The following is a 15,730-nucleotide window of genomic DNA, read 5'->3' as shown; positions in this document are numbered from 1 at the left end:
TCCTCCTCCTCCTCCTCTTCCTTCTCTTCCTCCTCTTCCTCCTCTTCATCCTCCTCCTTCTTTTTTGGTTTTTCGAGACAGGGTTTCTTTGTGCAGCTCTGGCTGTCCTGGAACTCACTCTGTAGATCAGGCTGGCTTCGAACTCAGAAATCCGCCTGCCTCTGCCTCCCAAGTGCTGGGATTAAAGGAGTGCACCACCACCGCCCAGCATATTTTTCTTTTTAAACTTTAAGACCCCTCATAATAGTCCATAAGTTTCATTTGTGGCTTAAATTTTTGTTGTAGCCCCAAGTGGAGCCATTGGACTGTTATATTTTTAAAACAGTATATTTTAATTTTAAAAATTATATGTTGGGAATACTTGCTTGTGGGTGCTCTAAGAGACCAGAAGAAGGTGGCCAACCAACCCTTGGAACTGGAGTCAAGGGCAGTTGTTAGCTTAGCCACAATACATGGGGTGGGGATGGGGTACTAGGAACTGAATTCCAGCCCTCAGAAAGAGCAGGAAGTATTCTTAACTGATGAGCCACTGTTTCCTGGCCCCTGATTTTATTCTTGAAATGACATTTTATCCAGTCCTCCTCTTTTAAAAATGATTAGTGAGACTAGTGAGGCTAGCCACAGCAACTCTTCCCTTCTTCCCTCCTACCTTATTGACAAGTTCCCACTATACCATTAGGGCTGGCCTCACTTTCACAATCCCCCAGATTTTAGTGTTCCAAGTGCTGAGATTACAGGCATACCTCACTGTGTCTAGCTTGCTTTATTGGGATATTGTCTTACGGTTTTCATTGCTGTGATGAGATACCATGACCAAGGCAATTCTTATAAAGGACAACATTTAATTGGGGCTGGCTTACAGGTTCTGAGGTTCAGTCCATTATCATCAAGGTGGGAACATGGCAGCATCCAGGCAGGCATGGTGCAGAGGAAGCTGGAAGTTTTGAAGGCAAACAGAAGAAGACTATCCTCAGAGAGGTAGCAAGAGCATCTCAAAGCCCACTCCCACAGTGAAGCACTTTCTCCAGTAAGGCCACACCTCTTCTAACAACAACAACAACAACAACAACAACAACAACAACAACACACACACACACACACACACAGAGTTTTCTTTCTTTTTTTACATCCCAAGGGTATTTTCCCTGTCTTCTGCTCCCCCTAGTCTTTCCCGCACCTCTCCATATCCCCATTCATTCCTCCTCCATTTCTCTTTGGAAAAGGGCAAGCCTCCCATGGATATCAACCAAGCATGGCATATCAAGTTGCAGCAAGACTTGGTATCTCCTATTAAGGCTAGACTAGACAACCCAGTAGGAGCTAAAGAATCCATAAAGCAGGCAACAGAGTCAGAGATCACCTCTCTTTCCACTCTTAGGAGTCCCATAAGCAAGAAGACAAAGCTACACAACTGTAACATATATGCAGAGGGCCTAGATCAGTCCTATGCAGGCTTTGTGGTTGTTAGTTCAGTTACTGTGAGCTCCTATGAGCCCAGGTTAGTTGATTCTGTGGGTTGTATTCATGTGGTATCTTTGATCTGCCTCTGACTCCTACAATCCCCCCCCCATTCTTCTACATGATCCCCCAAACTCTACCTAATTTTTGGCTGTGAGTCTTTACATCTGTTGCCATCAACTGCTGGAGAAAGCTTGAGAATTGGTCTAGGCCTCTATCTATGAGTATATCAGAATATCATTAGGAATCATTTTCTATATTAGATCTCTGGGCAGCTTCTGGGTACTGCCCCCCAAACCCGCAAGGCAGTGTCAGGGGGAGGATGGAAGAGAGAGTTTTTGAAGAGACAACTACAATCCGGGAAGGGGCAATCTCTGGGACAAGCTAGAATTTTAGTACAATGGAAACTTCCAGGAATCTATGAGGGTGACTCTTACTAAGACACCTAGCAATTGATAAGGAGCCTTAACTGACCATCCATAGTCAGGCAAGAATTCCAATGCAGCAATTGGGGCACCAACCTAGTCATAAAACCTTTGTTCTACAATTTATCCTTCTTACAAGATGTACTGGGATTTTATTTTCTTTGAGACAGGGCTTCGCTGCGTCATTTTGGCTAGCCCTGAACTCATTATATAGACTAAGCTGGCCTAGAACTCATAGAGATATACCTGCCTCTGCCTCCACAGTGCTGGGATCAACAATGCATCACCACATTGTTGGTCTAGCTTCTTTTCTTTCCCTGTCTTGCTTAATGGGATTTTAAATCAATTAATCTTGATTCACAAATTTATATATATGTACTCTTCATAAAGAACCACCTTTGGATATGTTTTGCCTTGTTTGTCTCAGCATAATTTTCTGTAGTTATTTGTAATCATATTATACATATAACTTAATTTTACTCCATATACACAAAACATATTTCAAAAATTTTCTGCCATATTTTGATATTTTTCACTTACCTCAACTCTTCCTAGACCTCTCATACCTAACCCACTTCATGTTTTTCTCTTTCAAAACCCAAATGGAAAACTTTTCTTTAGTTTGTCTGTAATACTTAAAATTTTTTTATATTCTGCTTCTTTCACATAATGTGATGTCATAGACATTTCACCATGTTCATAAAATTTTATGTAATGTTCTTTTAAAGAAGCTATAAAATTAGTCCATTAAGTAGATACACACAATCATTTCTTTGATGCTTTTTTAGACATTTTAATTGTTTTTAGTTATTCACCTTCATTAATAGTGCTGAGTGCCTACCTTGACTCTAAAGGCTTTTCCTCTTGTGGTCTGGGCTCCTTTCAGGCTTGCTTTCTAAATGGATTTTCTAGGTAAAAGAGTGTAGGCATTTATAAGCCATCTGATCAATAGTGACAACATTATGGAAAGATTATGACACTTTTGGAAGGCACTGTTATTTTAACATTGCAAAATGTTTGCTTTGTCTTATTGAACTTTAATTTTCTCATCAGTACAGGGATAAGAATGACTGATACTAGACAGGAAATATATATATATATATATATATATATATATATATATATATATATATATATATGGCACGACATTTTCTTCACCTTTCTTAGCTTTTTGTTATTTCCTTCTTGAAAATTTCCAGGGACTGTTAACTCTTGCCCGAGTGTCCTTTTAATATTTAGGAACTGTTTGACATTATTGAAGAATGTGGCAAACAGTTTTCCTAGCCATGATTATGGTGGTTGGGGTCTAGCATTGTGCTGTTGATTATAGTGTGGTATTCTGTGGGTTTTTTTCCTTCCTTTTCTGTAGCCAGTTTTCCTAGTCATCATTTCTTTTATCTGAAGAGGGAGCAAGAAGTGCTCTTTAGTGACTCTTCTACAGCACGCTAATGCATGGTTTTGACTCCTTACTAAAGCCATTAATTTCTTTCCGTTTCACTTTGGAAAAACAGAATAGCAGGAGAGAGAGAGAGAGAGAGAGAGAGAGAGAGAGAGAGAGAGAGAGAGAGAGAGAGAGAGAGAGAGAACAAGAACACATTTGGAGCACAAATGAATAGACATAAAAAGGATGTGACATGGGTGTTTTGGCTGTTTCTAGTGACACCTTGATATCTTAAATTTGTAGAATAAGCATTGAAGTGCAACTCCTTTCTGACAATGTAGTCAGCTTTGTGACTCGTCATAAGGTCACTCTTGTCCAGTGATCTTGGACAATCAAGTTCCAATTTCTGGTTTTAATTTCCCTGCCTATGATCCCAGTATTCAATTATTAATGTAGGTCTACAAACCTGAACTATATAGTAAGTTAAAGGCTAGCCTTAGCTACATAAGACCACATAATTCAAAATAAAAACAATGAAATGAGTTAGTTGGAGTAAGAGAGTAGAACCATGAGACTTTGGAATAGTAAATATCTGGAATGCAGATGCTATCTTGACTTTGCTAAATATTTGTTGCCTCATATATCTTAGTAAGATTTTGGAATCCATCTTCAAAAAATACATTTATAGGACATTTCATAGGCCAGACAGAGAACAATGAACTTCTTTAAAAATATTTATTTGGCCTTTCCTGTTCCGGACTGGATGAGGCAGGCTCGTGGACCAGTGACAACCAGAAATTAAGAGTTTTTTTGAAACCCAGGAGGTCGTGGACCACTGTTCTGTGGCTGTCATTCAGGCCACAAAATGAATATATTAAATTGCACTGCAAATGATATGGATATCGTTTGGACTACCATGAGAAAAAGAGAAAGAAAGAAGGTTGGGAGGCCTGTGAACATTCAAAGAAGGCAAAAAAAAAAAAAAAAAAAAAAAAAAAAGATTGGCCTGAAGGCTAAGCTCTACCATAAACAGCGCCATGCCGAGAAAATACAGATGAAAAAGACTATTAAGATGCATGAGAAGATAAACTCCAAGCAGAAGGATGATGAGATGAGTCCACAGGGAGCAGCATCCCCGCCTACCTGCTGGACAGAGAGGGGCAGTCAGAGCAAAAGCACTTTCCAACAGGATTAAGCAGAAATGGAAAGAAAAGGCGGGAAAATGGAAGGTCCCTCTACCCAAAGTTCATGCCCAAGGAGAAACAGAAGTATTGAAAGTTATTCAAACAGGAAAAAGGAAAAAGAAGGCATAGAAGAGAATGGTTACTAAAGTCTGCTTTGTTGTTGATGGCTTTACAAGAAAACCACCTAAATATGAAAGGTTCATTAGGCCTATGGGTCTACGTTTCAAAAAAGCACATGTCACACCCCCTGAGCTGAAAGCTACCTTTTGCCTGCCTATTCTCGGTGTAAAAAAGAATTCATCATCCCCATTATATACAACCCTGGGTATGATCACCAAAGGCACAGTTATTGAAGTGAATGTGAGTGAGTTGGGCCTTGTGACACAGGGAGGCAAGGTTATTTGGGGAAAGTATGCCCAAGTTACCAACAATCCTGAGAGCGGTGGGTACATAAATGCGGTCTTGCTGGTTTGACAGTGACATCATTCATACAAGTCATTTCAGTCAATACCGAAGACTACACACTATCAGGAAAACACCATGGCTGGGATCTTTCTAAACTACCAAGCAGCCTTACAGTCATCAAGAAGTATTTATTAAGCTGTAAAGGAAAATAAAACTGCCCAGTTTGACAGTTAAAAAAATATTTATTTGGAACAATATTTCACTATTTAGTTCAGGTAAGCCTTTACATAATCCACTATGTAGTTGTCAATGAAAACAAGAAAAGAAAGAATGAAAGAACGAAAGAATAAAAGAAAGGAAGGAAGGAAGGGAGGAAGGAAGGAGGAATCGACGGGCAAAAAGCCAGTAATTCTTACCTCAAAGTGGACAAGAGATAGTTTATTTTGGAACTAAATATGAATGACCTGGGGACACAGATTTAGGTTACCCCAATTTCTGTGTCTCAATGTGGAATTAATTTCTTGATATTTTATATTAATAGAACAAGGGTAGTCATTAATTAAGGCATCTACATTAGTGGAAATATTTGGTAGGTGGGTTAAAGCAAGGTGGAAAAAATGACTCTTTTAGGCTTGAGATGCACTTGATGGTATCCTTGGCTTTGTGGTTGGTTTAAAACTGAGAGCTCTGTTTCTACATTCCAATTGACTTACCTAATACTCACAAAGCTGTTAGGTCAGGTACAGAGGAACATAATAAATGGCCATGAAGAGTGCTAAAACTAGTCCAAGATAATTTGTCTCTGAACTTGTCAGTATTACAAACTGCACCATCACTGAAGTTCTCATCAGTGAATCGGCCTTTCAGAAAGTTCAATTGAAGGTGCAGTTGTCTTTCTGGGAGTTTTTGCTCTCATAGCTTACACTGACCTCAAAATTGCAATCCTGCCTTCTCTATTCCACCATGCCCAGTTAGGTTCTTCTTGACTCAGTAACTTAACTCTAAATTAATTTAACAATTACTTAGGACCTCATTAATGGAAAGTGAGTATCAAGCCTGGTGTGATAAATGAATGCCCTTGGGATATGGAGGCAGAAGGATCAGGAGTTGAAGGACAGCCTAGGCTACCTGAGACCCCAACCCCACCCTTTACCTAGAGAAGAGAAAGAAGCAAGCTGGATATGGTGACATATGCTTGTAATCCAAGTACTTGGCATATTGACACCGAAGGATTATATTAAGTTTTAGACTTCAGAAAATACAAAACCAATGAATTAAAAAAGTAAATAAATAAGAATGGGCAGAGGATGTAGCCCACTCAGTGGTATCTACTCAGTGGTCTGGGACATATAAAACGCATGTTCAGTTTGGTCTTAAAAAACAAAACAACAAAAAACCCTCTGATAATGTCTCTGGAGTATTGGTGAAGTCACCTTCAAAATGAGATTGTCTGTAAAACCAGCAAATGCACTGGGAAACATTTTCATCCTTAACCTTTTCTTAACTCAGAACTTTATCTAAATGAATGCAGCAAGAAATAAAGTGTCTTCAGTTTTAAAAATGGCTTAATATTTGGAACAGAAATGAGCTTTGTGGCATTTTATCTTGGTGTGTGTTCCTACTGCTTTTTAAAAAATGCTGTGCAGTAACTTTGAAAACTAATTGCATAATCCTAGAACATGTGAAAACCATGATTTTTGTAACCATTCGAGAAAGCAGAATGTCTTTCCACTTTCCCAAGTTCTGGGAATTATGGCTTCTACAACTTGTCTTATTTGAAATGACTCAGAGCTTACTTGTTTCCAAGTTTTTTTCCTTGAACATTTTAAAAATAAAGTTGGGTGGGTAGGGAAGTTGGGAGGATCTGGGAGGAATTGGTGGAGGGAAGAAACATGATCAAAACATATTTTATTAATTTTTAAAAGAAATATAAAAAGGATATACTCAGTGGGAATGGTTTAGAACTCCAGTTACTGCAGGCAGCAGAAAGAAAAAAATAGCAAATAAATTGCTGGACAATAATCATAGAAGGTAAAAGGAGAATAAGCACCTTTGAGAGCTCTGGAAAGCTGTGCCATATTCTTGGAACTCTTGATCATGTGCATGTATAGAGCTTTGTACATGCCCGGTTTTAGGTAGAAAAGAGCTGAGAAAGCCCTGTTCTGTTACTTTTAGATGACTTGAGTCTCTAAACAAGAAGCAAGTGAAGACTGGAACAGAATGGTAAATTTCCTGGGTATGTGCTGAAAGGACACCCCCCTCAAACACATACAGAACAGTTCAACAAAGGCTGTGTTAGTGATTTTATTGCTGGGAAGAGGCACCATGACCAAGATAACTCTTAATGAGGACAACATTTAATTGGGGCTAGCCTGCCTACATTTCAGACTTCTGTTCTATTATTGTCATGGTGGGAATATTGGCAGTGTGCAGGCTGCTTGGTGTTGGAGAAGGAGCCCAGAGTTCTACATCTGGATTGGCGGGCAGCAGGAAGAGAAAGTGAACCACTGGGACTGGCTTGAGCTTTTGAAACTCCATTCTCAGTTGGAACAGTTCCTGCAACAAGGCCACATCTCCTAATAGTGCCCCTTATTATGGTCCTGCTGAGGCTATTTTTATTCTAACTGCCACATTCTACTCCCTTGCCCCCCATGGCTTGTACAATACAAAATACATTTAATCCTATGTTAAACATGCCCACTGTCTAGCACAGTATCAGCACTCTTTAAACATCCAAAGTTCCAATCCTCTGTGAATTTAAAAGAAAAAAAAATCAGATCACATGCTTCCAACATACAATGGCACAGAATATATATTACCATTCCAAAATGGAAGAAAGGGAGCGCAGTAAGAAAATACCTGGCTAAAGCAAGACTGAAAAACTAGCGAGGCAAACTCCAAGCACTACACTTACATGTCTGGTGTCAGAGTGTTCTTCAGATCTGCAACTCCTTTCAGCTTTGTTGACTGCAACATACTTCTTTCTCTTGGTATCCAGGCTTCATTCACCCTTACAGCTTCATGCAAGTCACCTTTTAGGCCTCCATGCAGGGACATCTCTGTAACTTTAATTTTTCAAACCTTATTTTTAATAATGTTTTTGAAATGCTTTAACATCCCTTGTAGCCCACCACCCACCAGAGGTAGTGGAAAAGAAAAGATACAGGGGGTGGACCTGTTTAGAAAGGTCCTTTGGAGCAATTCCAGTCTGTGTTGTCTGGAAATCAGTTCAGTTCACAGGTTGGCAGGCAGCAGCACTTGATCCACTCACAAACATCTCATGGATACACCAGCAATCCAGTTCAGTAGAATCGGGTTAGCAACAGGGGTGACATGACCTACCTAGTAGAGACAGCCAGGAGTCAGCCTTGGCTCAAGTCAGCAGGAGGGACCAAGAGAAACATCAGTAGTTCTCTGCTGTGCCTCTCTCAGGGAATCGAAGATCAGCAAAGATGTGAGATATGTAAGTATTGCACAGCTAGCTCTATACGCAAGCCAAGCTCTGTCTCCATCAGTCTGAGGAGTCCTACCCTCCAAACATCATGTTTCCTCCCTGTGCCTTCCCTCAGCATGTCTCTATCTCAGCGTGTGCCTCCAATCAGCCTGCCTTGGAAGCAGCAAGAAACTGCAGCACATAACATGTTTTTTTGGTGTGTTTCTCTCTATGGAGTCCCCCAAAATGCAGCTCTACAATGCAATGGAAGGCAGACCAATATTTGTGTATTGGGTAGCAAAGAATCCTTTATCACATGTCTTTTCACATGCTTGCCTTAGCAGAACATTCTCTCTTCTGTGTCTACTTTAGCAAAATGTTCTTTTGCAAATCTGCCATAGCCTTTCACACCAGTGTCCACTTTAGTGAAATGTTTCTTCACTTGTTTGCCCTAGCAAACAAGTAGAGGAAGGCCACTGATTTGTTTGAGTTAATTTTATATCCAGCTACTTTGCTAAAGTTGTATATCAGGTTTAACAGTTCTTAGGGTCACTTATATCATACTTATATGATATCATATCTGCAAATAGTGATATTTTGACTTCTTCCTTTCCAGTTTGTATCCCCTTGATCTCCTTTTGTTGTCTAATTGCTCTAGCTAGAACTTCAAGTACTATATTGAATAGGTAGGGAGAGAGTGGGCAGCCTTGTCTAGTCCCTGATTTTAGTGGGCTTGCTTCAAGTTTCTCTCTATTTATTTTGATGTTGGTTACTGGTTTGCTGTATATTGCTTTGACTATGTTTAGGTATGGGCCATGAATTCCTGATCTTTCTAAGACTTTTATCATGAAGGGGTGTTAGATTTTGTCAAATGCTTTCTCAGCATCTAATGAGATGATCATGTGTTTTTTTTTTTCTTTGAGTTTGTTTATATAGTGGATTACGTTGATGGATTTCCATGTATTGAACCATCCCTGCATCCCTGGGATGAAGCCTACTTGATCATGATGGATGGATGATAGTTTTGATGTGTTCTTAGACTTGGTTAGTGAGAATTTTTTTTGGAGGGGGGGGTGGATTCCGAGACAGGGTTTCTCTGTATAGCCCTGGCTATCCTGGAACTCACTCTGTAGACCAGGTTGGCCTCGAACTCAGAAATCCACCTGCCTCTGCCTCCCGAGTGCTGGGATTAAAGGCATGTGCCACCACTGCCCAGCGGTTACTGAGAATTTTATTGAGTATTTTTGTACTGATATTCATAAGGGAAATTCTGAAGTTCTCTTTCTTTGTTGGTCTTTGTGTGGTTTAGGTATCAGAGTAATTGTGGCTTCTTCTAAAATTTTGTTGAATGTATTTACTGGCCCTTTAAGTTGTGAATCTTCTCTCTCTCCTATACCTATTATCCTTAGGTTTGGTCTTCTCATTGTGTTCTGGGTTTCCTGGATATTTTGGGATAGGTGCTTTTACATTTTCTTTGATTGTTGTATCAATGTTTTCTATGGTTATCTTCTGTACCTGAGATTCTCTCTTCTATCTCGTGTATTCTGTTGTTGATGCCTACATCTATGACTCCTGATCTCTTTCCTACATTTTCTTATTTCCCTTTGTGATTTCTTTATTGTTTCTACTTCCATTTTTAGATCCTGGATGGTGTTGTTCAATTCCTTCACCTGTTTGGTTGTATTTTTCTGTAATTCTTTAAGGGATTTTTGTGTTTCCTCTTTATGGGCTTCTACCTGTTTAGCTGTGTTCTCCTGTATTTCTTTAAGGGAGTTATTAATGTCATCCTTAAAATCCTCCATCAGCATTATGAGATGTGATTTTAAATTCAAATCTTGTTTTTCTGGTGTGTTGGGGTATGTGGGACTAACTGTGGTGGGAGAACTGGATTCTGATGGTTCCAAGTAGCCTTGGTTTCTGTTAGTAAGACTTTTGCATTTGCTTTTCACCTTCTGGTTATCTATGGTGTTAGATGGTCTTGCTGTCTCTGACTGGAGCTTGTCCCTCCTGTGGGTCTTTAAGCCTGTGTCAGCAGTCCTGGGAGACAGCTCTCCCCTGGCAGAACTTGTATAAAGAGGACTCTGGAACAGCCCAAGCTCTGGGTGCAGATAGCAGACTGGAAGGATCCTGTCCCTGCTGCTCACTGTTCCTTTGCCCCATGTGCTCCTGGCCAATCCCACTCTAGACAGTTATTGGAGAGAAAGTGGCTATCTGACCTTCTAGCCTGAGAGTGAAAACACTCCTGCAAAAACAGATCTCTCCTGCCGGGGGCCCTTGCACAGCGCGCTGTGGAACAGCCTCAGCTCGTGGGTGCAAATGGTGGACCAGCACAACAATTTCTCATAAAGAAAATCAATATAAAGACTGAAAATATTGGAATGGAGAGATGTCTCAGCCATTAAGAGCAGTGACTGCTCTTCCAGAGATCCCAAGTTCAATTCCCAGCAACTACATATTGGTTCACAACCATCTGTAATGGGATCTGATGCCTTCTTCTGGTGTGTCTGAAGGGAGCAACAGTATACTCAAAATAAATAAATCTTTTAAAATAAAGGATGAAAATATTTTTAGAAGGAAAAATCTAAATATCTGCATTTTAAAAGTATGATAAATTAAATTCACCATAGTGGCTCAATATCAGATTTGTACAGTGAGAAGAAAGGATCAACAAACCCAAGGGGTAAAATAATTGAAGGCACCCATTTGAAGACTGGGGCAGTTACTAGATTATGGATTAAAAAATAACCTTTGATTCTTGTCTTAGGATTTCCATTGCTGGGAAGAGACAGCATAACCAAGGCAGCTCTTATAAAGGACAACATTTAATTGACAGCTAGCTGGCTTACAGTTTCAGAGGTTTAGTCTGTCATCCATCATGGTGGGAAGCATGGCAGTGTTCATTCAGACATGGTGCTGGAGAAGAAGCTCAGAGTTCTACATCTTGATTCAAAGGCAGCCAGAAGACTGGGTTCCAAAGTGGGTGGAGCTTGAGTGTATGTGTGAGACCTCAAAGCCCACCTCCATAGTGACATACTTACTCCAACAAGACCACAGCTACTCCATCATGGCCATATATCTTAATAGGGACATTCCCTATGAGCTAGCTATTCATACACATTAGTCTATGGTGGTCATTCCTATTCAAACCACCACATTTATTGTTTGTTTGATGTGCGACAGTAAAGAAAAGTGAACTCAGGGCTTAGCAGATAACTCAGTGATTAAGAACACTTGCTGTTCTTCCAGAAGTCCCAGGTTCCATTACTATTGGCCACATGGTGTCTTACAATGGCCTGCAACTCCTGTTACAATCTAGGGGATTCATGTCCTCTTCTGTCCTTCACCTAAGAAGTGTAGAGGAATCTCTTTTCGAGTGTATGTGGAATATTTAAGTGACCCTTTGTTAAATCAAAAATTAGGCTTCAAATAACATTTCACCTTGTTGAATCTTTTGCTCTGACAGTCATTTCACTCAAGGAAAAATTAATGCAGCGTGGAATATTATAAGTAGTTTTTCCAAACAGATGGATAATAAAATGGTTTTCTTTTTTAAATTGAAAATAAAAATTAGGCTTCAATAAATGCAGACAATAAAAATTGTTTCCTGACCCCAGTTGATTGGCAACCAATGAATAGCAAGTTTTGAAATGTAAAAATTTGTGAAAATTGAATATCACATTCCAGAATAATTAATAGATTAAGGGAGGAATCTACCAGAAGTCTTTTTACTTACAAAACACTAATTTGGGGTCTGGATATTTTATTGCAGGCTTGTAATTCTAGCACTCAGGAGCCTTAAAGAGGCCAGTCTCAGCTACACATCACAAAACCAACTCACAAACCAGTCAAACAAAGAAATATCTGAACACATTTGTTTGCCCAGGCTTCCATGTTTTCTGCAATTGAGATTCCATTTGAGAATGTTCTTGATGCTTGTGGTGGGAAGTTGAGGAATTTGAAGACACAATAAAATCTATTCAGTTTATCTTGTGTGCATGAAAAAAAATGAAACTCAGGGGTGGAGAAGTGAATTGCTGTCACCCTGCCAGTAAGTGGCAGAAGGGGAGAAATGTTAGTATTAGCTACTTCATATGCATACTCCACATTTGCGACATAATTTGGTTGTTGTTATAGAGAGCTAGGCACTTAGGTAGATGGTCATGACTCTTAATAAGTAAGGCAGCTGAAGCTTAGAGAGGTCAAGTCATTTACACAAAGTCACTAAGCTAAAAAATCCTTTTCATCTAACACCCTGTCTTATGTTTTTTCTAATCTGTACTTTCCTTGCTTATCTATGATACTGTAAAACCTACATCTGTAGACATACTTAAAAACATAATGCAAGGCGTTAGGTTTAGGGTTAAGACATAAGGAAGGAACTTTTATAACTTGTTTTCTGAGACATACGAATACCCTGTAGCCCAGGTTGGCTTTGTTCTCACAGTGTTGCCAGGGGTCACCTTGAACTTATGATCCTAACACAGTTTTGTTTGTTCATATGAGAGAAGCCCCTGATAGTTTTATGTGTGACTATGAGGATTAAATACAATATTGTCTGTGAAATAATTCTCTATCTGGTGATTAGCAAAAAAGAAAAGACAAAGAAGAGCAATATATAATAGGTACAGAACCTGTCCTCCCGGGTACTGTAGGTCAGATGTCACTATCTAGCAACTCTGAAATTAAGGCACTGGTACCCATGTCTCCTTACAGGTATCTTTGCCTATGCATCAATATGTACTGAGACCAAATCTTTTGGATTTAGACTCCATCTTAGAGAACCTGACCTAAGGTTGAACTCAGGTTAACTAACAGGTTGGTCCCTAGCACCAATTTCCAGGTTACCCCCAACAAGACCTGCATCTAGCACCAGTTTCCAGGTTATTTTCCCAACAAATTTACATCCCCAGGTTGCAAGCCTGCCCCTAACCCTTCATTTCCTAACAACCACCAATCATGTAAAAAGCAGAAGTTAAGTTTATGGTTTGGCTCCCAGCACTAGCCAATTATATTAAAGTCCATAATTACCCCCCCCCCCAATCAGATGTGTACCAGGCTTGATACCCCTTTCTTGTTTCTATAAATGCTTGCCTAACCTGGGCTCAGGGCCCCTCCCATTCTCCTGCTTTAGAGATGGTGATGTGACTCAAGCTCAAGTTTGAATAAAGAGACCCTAATGCCATTGTATCAGATTCGGTCCCTTAGTGGTCTCTTTGTGGTTCACGAACATTTCATGGCACAACAGTACCATTACTAATTTGCTTTATCTTTTCTTCTCTTATCAGCGGAATCATTCAAGGAATTTGCTGAATTGCTCAATGAAGTAGAAAATGAAAGAATGATGATGGTAGGTCACTGTATTGGTAAGGGTTCTGTAAAGCAACAGAATCATTTGGATGGGTATATATGGAAAAGGAATGTTTTAGATTAACTTACCCTATATGGATGCCTAGTTCAACAATGTTCGTTAGAGATGCTGGGAACCTAGTAGCTACTCAATCAGTATGGCTAGATGCCTCAGAAATCCCAATATAGCACTGAAGGACTTCTGTAGCTTCTCTGGTCTTTAGCTTGTGTTCTGCCAGAACCTGACAAATACAGAGTGGATGCTCGCAGCCAACCATTGGATTGAGCATCGGGTCACCAATGAAGGAGCTAGAGAAAGGACCCAAGGAGCTGAAGGGGTTTGCAGCCCCATAGGAGGAACAACGATATGAACTAACCAGTACCCCCAGAGCTCCCAGGGACTAAACCACCAACCAAAGAGTACACATGGTGGGACTCATGACTCTATCTGCATATGTAGCAGAGAATGGCCTAGTCAGGCATCAATGGGAGGAGAGGCCCTTGGTCCTGTGAAGGCTCGATGCCCCAATGTAGAGGAATTAGAGGGTGGGAAGACGGGAGTGAGTTGGTGGTCCCTCATAGAAGCAGGGGGAAGGGGGGTGGGATAGGGGGTTGGGAGGGGAACCAGGAAAGGGGATAACATTTGAAAAGTAAACAAAGAAAATATCCAGTAAAGAAAATAGGCCAAGAAGCTGGATTCTAATATTACTAAAGTGTGGCAGCCATAGCAACCATAAGGCAGAAGTATTTATCAGCAAGCAGTGAAAGAAGAATAGACAAAATATACCACTACTTTCCCCTCAGACCTCTTTGTATCTGGATCACTACTTTGGGGGATGGTCTTCCTCTGTTCAGTTAGTCCTTTTGGGATATATGGTCACCAACACTCCTGGGTTTGTTATCTTACTGGATCCAATCAAACAGACAAAAAATTTAAACATAATAAGTGTCTTTTTCAGAGCAGAACTAAAATTTTATTGACTCTCACTCATTTCTTTCTTTTAATTTTTGTATATTTTTGTGTGTGTGGCTGTTTTGCTTGTATATATATTTGTGTCTCATATGCATGTCAGATACCTGCAGAGGCCAGAAGAGGGATTGCCTGGAACTGAACTTACATATTGGTTGTAACTCATCATGTGTGTGTGCTGGGAATTGAACCCGGGTCCTTTAGAAGAGCAATTAGTTCTCATAAACATTTTAAAATGTCATTTCTAAAAAGTCATCATGAAATGTAAGAGCACCCAACTTTACTTATTCTGATATCTCTTATGAGTTTGGTACATTTGGGTCTATGATTTTTGAAGGATTCATGATCTTTGTTTAATTTTTACCACGTGGTTATCGAGTCCCCTTTTCTCTACACCCACTCCAGCATTTGTTGTTGGTTGTTTTGTTGATCTTTATTATTCTGACTTGGGTAAGGTGAAGTATTAAAGTTGTTTTGATTTGTATGTGCCTAGTTGTTGAGGATGATGCAATTTTTTCTTCTTTTGAGAATTGTCTTCTCAGATACCAGTCAGTGTTTATTTTATTTTTTGTTTATTTCTTAATATACTCTAGATATTAGTTCTCAGGCAGATATACAGGTAGTAAAGTTTTTTTCCACCTATATGGTATAGGTACTGCCTATGTTTTTGTACTGGATATCTTTGTGTCAACTTGACACAGCTGGAGTTATCACAGAGAAAGGAACTTCAGTTGGGGAAATGCCTCCATGAGATCCAGCTGTAAGGCATTTTCTCAATTAGTGATCAAGGGGGGAGAGCCCCTTGTGGGTGGTGCCATCTCTGGGCTGGTAGTCTTGGGTTCTATAAGAGAGTGGACTGAGCAAGCCAGTGGAGGCAAGCCAGTAAAGAACATCCCTCCATGGCTTCTGCATCAGCTCCTGCTTTCTGACCTGCTTGAGTTCCAGTCCTGCATCCTTTGGTGATCAACAGCAGTTTGGAAATGTAAGCCAAATAAACCCTTTCCTCCCCAACTTGCTTCTTGGTCATGATGTTGTACAGGAATAGAAACCCTGACTAAGACAGTTTTCTTCTAGGAGTTTCAGCATTTTCAGCTTTCACATTTGGGTGTCTCAACCATTTAGAGGTAG

The 15,730-nt window shown here is 40.0% G+C and overlaps 1 protein-coding gene and 1 pseudogene across 1 annotated transcript in view; both read left to right on the top strand.

The window, feature by feature from the left end:
- Ophn1 (oligophrenin 1) overlaps positions 1-15,730 on the top strand; it is a 312,287-nt gene that overhangs the window by 104,339 nt on the left and 192,218 nt on the right. Inside the window, exon 4 of the mRNA XM_021187452.2 lies at positions 13,572-13,633. Coding sequence (XP_021043111.1) covers positions 13,572-13,633 — 62 coding nt within the window. The remainder of the gene's footprint in view (positions 1-13,571; positions 13,634-15,730) is intronic.
- On the top strand, positions 920-4,922 carry LOC110313683 (annotated as a pseudogene).

Source organism: Mus pahari, chromosome X (genome assembly GCF_900095145.1).
Source record: "Mus pahari chromosome X, PAHARI_EIJ_v1.1, whole genome shotgun sequence".
NCBI classification, from domain to species: domain Eukaryota; kingdom Metazoa; phylum Chordata; class Mammalia; order Rodentia; family Muridae; genus Mus; species Mus pahari.
This window is presented reverse-complemented; position numbering and strand designations above follow the sequence as displayed.